The sequence below is a fragment of the Etheostoma spectabile genome, chromosome 24, assembly GCF_008692095.1.
Source record: "Etheostoma spectabile isolate EspeVRDwgs_2016 chromosome 24, UIUC_Espe_1.0, whole genome shotgun sequence".
Classification (NCBI taxonomy): Eukaryota; Metazoa; Chordata; class Actinopteri; order Perciformes; family Percidae; genus Etheostoma; species Etheostoma spectabile.
Window position 1 is genome coordinate 15,668,798 of NC_045756.1, and position 6,677 is coordinate 15,675,474.

A 6,677-nucleotide genomic window follows, 5' to 3' on the forward strand; every position below is an offset into this window, starting at 1 on the left:
GGGGGGGGCAGATGCTGTAATCATTGGGGGCAGACGGGCATTTTGTCTGTTTTATCACTTTTCTGACACATTTGAGATTTTTTTGTCAGTTTTCTCGTGCTTTTGACACTTCTGTCAATGTATTTGTGTGTTTTTTTGTCATTGTAAATTTGGACGCTTTTAACACGGCTGTTTCTTTTTTTAAATTTTTTTTGATGTGTTTTTGATGTGCTTTTGCAGTTTTTTTAATAATAATAATAATCTTTTTCCACATTCCAGCCAGAGCTATGACATTCACATCACCGCCACAGTCGACCAATCAGGCTTCAGATCTGGAAACGTCCTAGACCTCAAGAACCCTTTCTTCAGGTAACTCCTTTTTTTCCCTCTCTGACAATTCAACAACAGAACCAGACAGTAATCAGTAATCACGTTTCAGCTAGAAGCTGGTTTCATGTCAACGCCATTGGAAGGGACGGACCCAGAAGTTATGAACTATATTTCGACATACTTGATCACAGAATTCCTAAAAATCTGTAAAGCATTTGGGGAAAACATAAATTAGAAACATCCTATTTTTTGTGGTTATTTGAAGCTTTCGATTGATTTTTGTTGACGTCTTCGTCCTTTTTTCCTGAAGTTTTTGTCACTGTTTTGCCTTTCTTTTCATTAAATGTTTTGTCAATTTGTTGACGTTCCAATATTTTTGATGCTTTTATGAACATTTTTGTCTCCTTTTTTCTCGCTTTTTCTGACATTTGCCCTTTCCAATGTTTCAGTCGCTAAAGTAGTCTGGCCTCTTTTAGTCCTCTTTGCTTTTCTGTCAACCCCCCCCCCCCCCATTTCAGTGACAACCAAAACTGTGAATGTGTGCAGGATTTCGTCTTGGTAAAGACCCGCGGACTATCGGAGACCAGGACGTCTTCTCTCCAGGATGAAGAGCGAGGATAACAGAGGTAAACCGTAAACATAGGAAACATAACCCAGGTCAACAAATGATCGAGAGTCTACATGTTCTAGGCTTTATTTTCAAAGTAATATTGAAGAAATCCAAAAAGATTTAATTTACTGTAGTGGTAAACATATGCGTAGATGTAATGCTAATTATTTTCTCCATCACCCTAGGAGCCTCATCAGGAATCATCAGAAGTTTTCACACAACACAATTCAAATGTAACGCTCTGTTACCATAACTCATCTTCAGAGGTGTCAAAGTCAGAAAAACGTTTGTTTTTACTCTCATCAACCTGTAAAAAGTTCACTTCAGCACATTCAAAACACTTTGTTTTTTGCCGTTTTTTCTGTTATTTTCACACTTTGCAATATTTTTGTGCAATGCTTTTTCCAAGGTTTTTCAACGTTTTTATTCCATTTTTTCCATGTTTTTGACTTTGCGTGTTGAGTCGCTTTTTTATTTTTTTAACGTTTTTCAATGTTTTGTTTTTTCGTTGTATGCACCACATTGACGGCCGATGTATTAGAACGCGGCTGTTCGCAAACTATCTTTTACCTAATCTTAACTAGGTGTTTTGGTGCCTAATCTTAACTTTCGTTGCGGCAAAATGCTCATATTTTGTGGACAAAATGTGACCGTAATCTCCGCCAAAAACAAACGGCAGCTCTGTACCCAGCTCAAAGTCACCTATTTTTGGCTAAACACATCTACTAATTGCCGCTAATACCACCACGCTGTCTCTTAGGTCAGTAGCCTGCTTAAAGTCTCCCATTTTCTGCTAAAAACATGTAACTGCCCCTGAAATGACCGAGCTCTGACGGAGGTCCGTAGCCTGTATCGCTAAGCTATGTTGCGGCTAAAACAACTGTCCTGGAGCTTGTGGCCACCCAACGTCACAGGTTCAGCCTGTAGTGTCCGAGGCTATCATATGTTGTGGTGTGCATACATCATAGGGAACCGTTCATGCGTTGCGTTTTGCATGGCTTTTTTCAACCTTTGGTAGTTTTTTTGGTGCTGAATGTAAAGCCAATATTGTGTTTTTACCCTAACTCATCTTTAGAAGTGTGAACGTCAGATATAACAACATGTAAAAAGTTGCATCACACATTCAAACATGAACACAGAAACTGGAAACTATCTTTTCTGTAGTCACAATTTTGTCTGTGCACGTGTTTAATGTGCCTTAATAAAACGTATTCCTCCACAAACTGTATTAATGCATTCATTTTCTGTTAAAGAGCTGCCACCTGTTGGTTTTAATTACAGTGGATGTATTGAGAAGCTGTGTGAGTAATGCACCTTAACATTTAGAGAATATAAAAGGACTTATTTGCAGTTTGGGGCAGAACGTGACCTTCCTTTTTTTGGTCGCTTTTCAACGCCGTTGACATTTTTTTCAACTCTTCTGTTTCTTTTTTGGGAAGTGTGTGTGTGTTTTTTTTTCAAAGGTTTTGTCTTCTTTTGACATTTCATCACTTTTCAACTTTTTTTTCACTTATTTTTATTTTTGTTTTCTTATTTTTGTTGAATTGGTTTTTTTTACTAAAGTTTATTCATGTTTTTGTCGCCTTCTTGAATGTTTTTTGTCATTTTTGGGATGTTTTCATTCAGGATTAAGCATATAGCTAACTTATAAATTGTACGAATCAAACAATTAAAATACGTCGAAAAGTTAATAGTAGTTAAAACTTTTCTATATTCTTAACAAGTTATGTAGTTTTAGTTTTATTGAATTGAAGGCTTTTATTGTCATTGCATTCAAATACAATGAAATTGTACATCCACTTTTGTAAGGTGCATCATCATTGTAACACATGTAGAACTCATCTCACAACACACACACACACCCATCATTCATAGCAATCACTCTCTTTTCTTTCCTGCAAGCACATCCTAACTATAACACAAGAACACATCTTGCCCACACTCACACTAAGTAGACAATAAATGTTTTAATATGGATAAAGTAAAGTTATTGCTTTGGGGAAAAAGAAGCTGTTTCTAAATCTAGTGGTATTTGTTTTTAGACATCTGTAAAGTCTGCCTGAGGTCAAGAGTTTCAAACAGTGGATGATCAGGTTGAGAACAGTCATGTGCTTTTGGGTCTAGGGGCAGGACAGGCGTAGATGCGTGCGCAGATCCACAGACGGCATCGAGGTCGGAATAAACTAACGACATGATCACTGTCACTAGACATAAAGAAAACTTTCACTCAGTGCTATTCACTGACAGTAAAAACAGAAGTGTCATAATTGTTTGCACTGCCGTTCGGAGACTAGCTTCAGTGCTAGTTGCTGCGTTGCTAAATGATGGCAACTCACCAGGACACTTCACCAACTCTCTACTCATTCTCCTTGGACAGTTCCTCATCTGCCCTCTCACGCCTGAAAGGTTCGTAGTAATACGGCTGCGGGCCATCATACACGTTATTATTGGTTCTTGTTACCTCTCATCCCAGTCAGTCGCCATTGTATTAGTACTAGGATGAGGCTAGTCTCCTCCAAGTGTCAAACTTCTATTAATAAACATTATTTTTGACAGCCTTATTTACGATGAACAAACCACTTAAATGCTTTACTGATGATGAATTATGTATGAACAATAAATTACAAATTATGAACAAACTAAGAGGTAACTAACTAAGAGGTAATAAATGCTTAATAAATGATGAATTGTGTGTGGTTATTATAAAGTGTTACCATTATTTGTAACATATGTATTATAGTAACTACCCAGCTATTATATTAGGCCTATTTCTAAATCATAACATTTAATTTAATTTAAAGGCATGAACAAATGTTGGTTTATAAAGTCTGTTAATCGTTAACTTCCTAGTTTTAACCAACCTCATACATTCCTAATTACCTAGTTAATAATGGTAAAAAGACTAAATTTACAAATGGTTAATCTATGAATTATTAAAAACATTAACTCATAAACGTTTTACATGGGCTAACTTACTATGGGCAAACCCTTTACTAACTGAAATGTTTTATGGATTAGAATGAATGTAGGAATTATCCTTTACAAATAATGAACAAAGAAATTACTAATAGTTTGTAAATAATTTTTAAAAGGAAAATTATTTAAACCTTGTGTTAGCCTCCGTTCAAAATTGAAAATCAACACTTTTGTTGATGCTTTTTATCAATGTGTCCCTTTTTTTCAACACTTTTGACGCTTTTGACTACGTAACTAACTTATTAACTATAGTTTTGCAATTAATTTTGGTCAATAAACCTTATTTATAGGAAATTATACCTAATGTTTGAGTTAGAAAAGCAGAAATGGGGACTGATTTAGACAAAAATTAAAGGAATGTATGTTGATTGATGTCAACTTTTACTCAATATTATTTCAAAGCCACTTTCAAATGCTATAAATTTGAACAAGACGCCCCAAAATTAATGTAAGTAGAGATTTGTACTTGGCAAAAAGCGTTGTGTGGAATCAATCATGTTATTTTGGGGAATAAAAAAGAACATTGATATAGGAAAACGGGTCAATTTGACCCGAGGACAACATGAGAGTTAATTCAAAAATGGTTTTCGCAACACTTATGAAGTGTCAAACTTCTATTTAGAAACATCATTTTTAAGAGTCTTATTTACTGTGAACAAACGATTTATGAGTGTGTATGAAAATGCGTTATTTATGTGAATTAACAAAGCAGGAATGCTTTACAAATAATGAACAAAGCATTGAGTAATAGTTTGCAACTGTTTTTATTGGGAAAATGATTTTGTTTATAAATGGTTGTTTCGTTATCTATTAAGTATAAATCAGGTACTTACAAACATGTGTTTAGATATTATTTACTATTATTTACTATGACCATCTATAACTGTGTGAAGAAATGCTTTACTGATGATGAATTACGTACAAACAATAAATTACTACTGATGAACATTTCATTAACTAATAGATAACACATGCATAAAATGATCAATAAAGTGTTTCCTATATTTATTCTTTTTCAATTATACACTGTATTCACAAATAAAATAAAAAAAAGTTAATTTAAAATGACAAATGAAGCTCTGGTGCCCTCTGCTGGGGTTCAATGATATAAATCCATATGTATAACTGGGTAATGGTAATATAGTTATATTAATATTGTAATAACATGATAATAATGGGGTAACATACAGTATGTTGATGTTTTCATAGTATAATAGGCTTCTATCAGTGTAATACCTTCCAAATTAGATAAAAACTGGAATTTAAAATGGGTAATTGCCATATTACAATGCTGAAATTCATCCACCTTTTATCTTCCAAATATTTCCTTTATGGTTACTTTTTGTACTTTCCAAATTATACGTTTAATCTTGTGACTTCTTACCTGGAAACACGTCTGGTTGTTTCTGTGTTACAACCGTGAATTAGTGCTGCAAAAAATCCGAATAGGCTAAAGTTGGTATCTGCTGGTCAACCTCAGTGAAAATCGGAAATCCAAATTTGCCTAGAAAATTGTAATCAGTTCATCTCTACACAAAATACAAAGTATCAATCTGAAAATGCTATGTATAAGCTCACCTTTAAGGGCACTGAACCATAGATGTGCTTTGACCTTGCAAGATGCACTGCCCTTGTGTTTTACTGAGTTTGGTACAACATACACTTCTTTTAAAATTATACATTTGAAGCTATAAATATGAATGAATGTCCACATAAAGTAGCCTGTGGGCTTTAAGTCTGATTTATTCCAATGAACTGCATTTCTGTCTGTGGGCTCTTAATCTCTGAGGTGTGTCCAATGTCCGAAATTAACTTTGGGTCTGATCCAACAAATACTGTAGATAGGTAACTGTGCCACATGTTGCCAAATTATCATCACCGACATGAAGCTGGAATATAATGAAGGTTTCACATTCCCTAGCAACTAAACATTAGTTAAAAGTTTAAAATCAACAGCAGAAATGCAAGCAACATGAACCAGGTCAAATGTAAGTAACATAACATTAATACCTTTTCGAATTTCGATGACGATGGCTCCAAAGGTGGCGAAGCAACTAAATGGTTTGTTAAGGTTGCCAGGCCAGCTCAGTCGGTAGATCATAAAACTCTCATTGTTGTGGGGTTGATGGGGTTTTTGGAAAACAGGAATCTCTGAGGTCAGGACTGTGTTAGTGTGGTGTTACAGCAACTGGCAGACCAGCTAACTAAAATGGAGGGAAATATCCAGACTAGCTTATAATTGCACTTGGAGACGTTAACAGTGCAAACATCAGCAACATCTTAGTTACAGTATGTTAGAATCTATAAATCAGTCTGGGTTCAAGTCCCTGCAGCACCTTGGTAGGTATTTGTAGGCATTAAATCCAAACTGTTACATCCAAGATTTATCCACTTGAAGTCCATAATTGATCACGTTTTCGCTCATTTCCGCCGCTAGCTCCATGCTCCGTGTCTTCTTTAGATATCCCATGATGCATTGCGAGTTTGTTGCCGGATGAGAAGGCACACATTATGCCTCATAAGGGCGAGAGCAAAGAGTTTAGAGAGGGAAAGAGAGCAATCCTCCAAGTCAAAGCAGTCTAATGTGATTAAAGATATTATATAGTGGACAAGCTAGATAACTACCGAGGAGAATGGCATCACTGGTTTGAGATTTGGCATATATTTGGGCCTTTTTTGAAGAAATATAAATAGTTTGTACTTTATATGAGTTATGATGTTTATTATTTTTACTGCCCCCCTTTCCCCCATCATGGTATGTCTGAGGACCAGACAAAGCCCC

General features: G+C 35.4%; 1 protein-coding gene and 1 pseudogene across 5 annotated transcripts in view; both read left to right on the forward strand.

Annotated features, from left to right (window-relative positions):
- The window catches only part of carm1l (coactivator-associated arginine methyltransferase 1, like), a 14,901-nt gene extending 12,771 nt beyond the window's left edge, over positions 1-2,130 (forward strand). For 2 of the 5 annotated variants that reach the window (XM_032505919.1, XM_032505917.1), the window contains exons 13-15: positions 259-348; positions 856-935; positions 1,105-2,130. In XM_032505919.1, the coding sequence (XP_032361810.1) occupies positions 259-348; positions 856-871 (106 nt within the window). In that variant the 3' untranslated portion in view covers positions 872-935; positions 1,105-2,130. Of the gene's footprint in view, positions 1-258; positions 353-855; positions 936-1,104 lie in introns of those variants that run through there. The other 3 variants (XM_032505918.1, XM_032505921.1, XM_032505920.1) reach the window with 3 other exon arrangements.
- LOC116673702 (gastrula zinc finger protein XlCGF8.2DB-like) overlaps positions 1-6,677 on the forward strand; it is a 325,201-nt pseudogene that overhangs the window by 293,000 nt on the left and 25,524 nt on the right.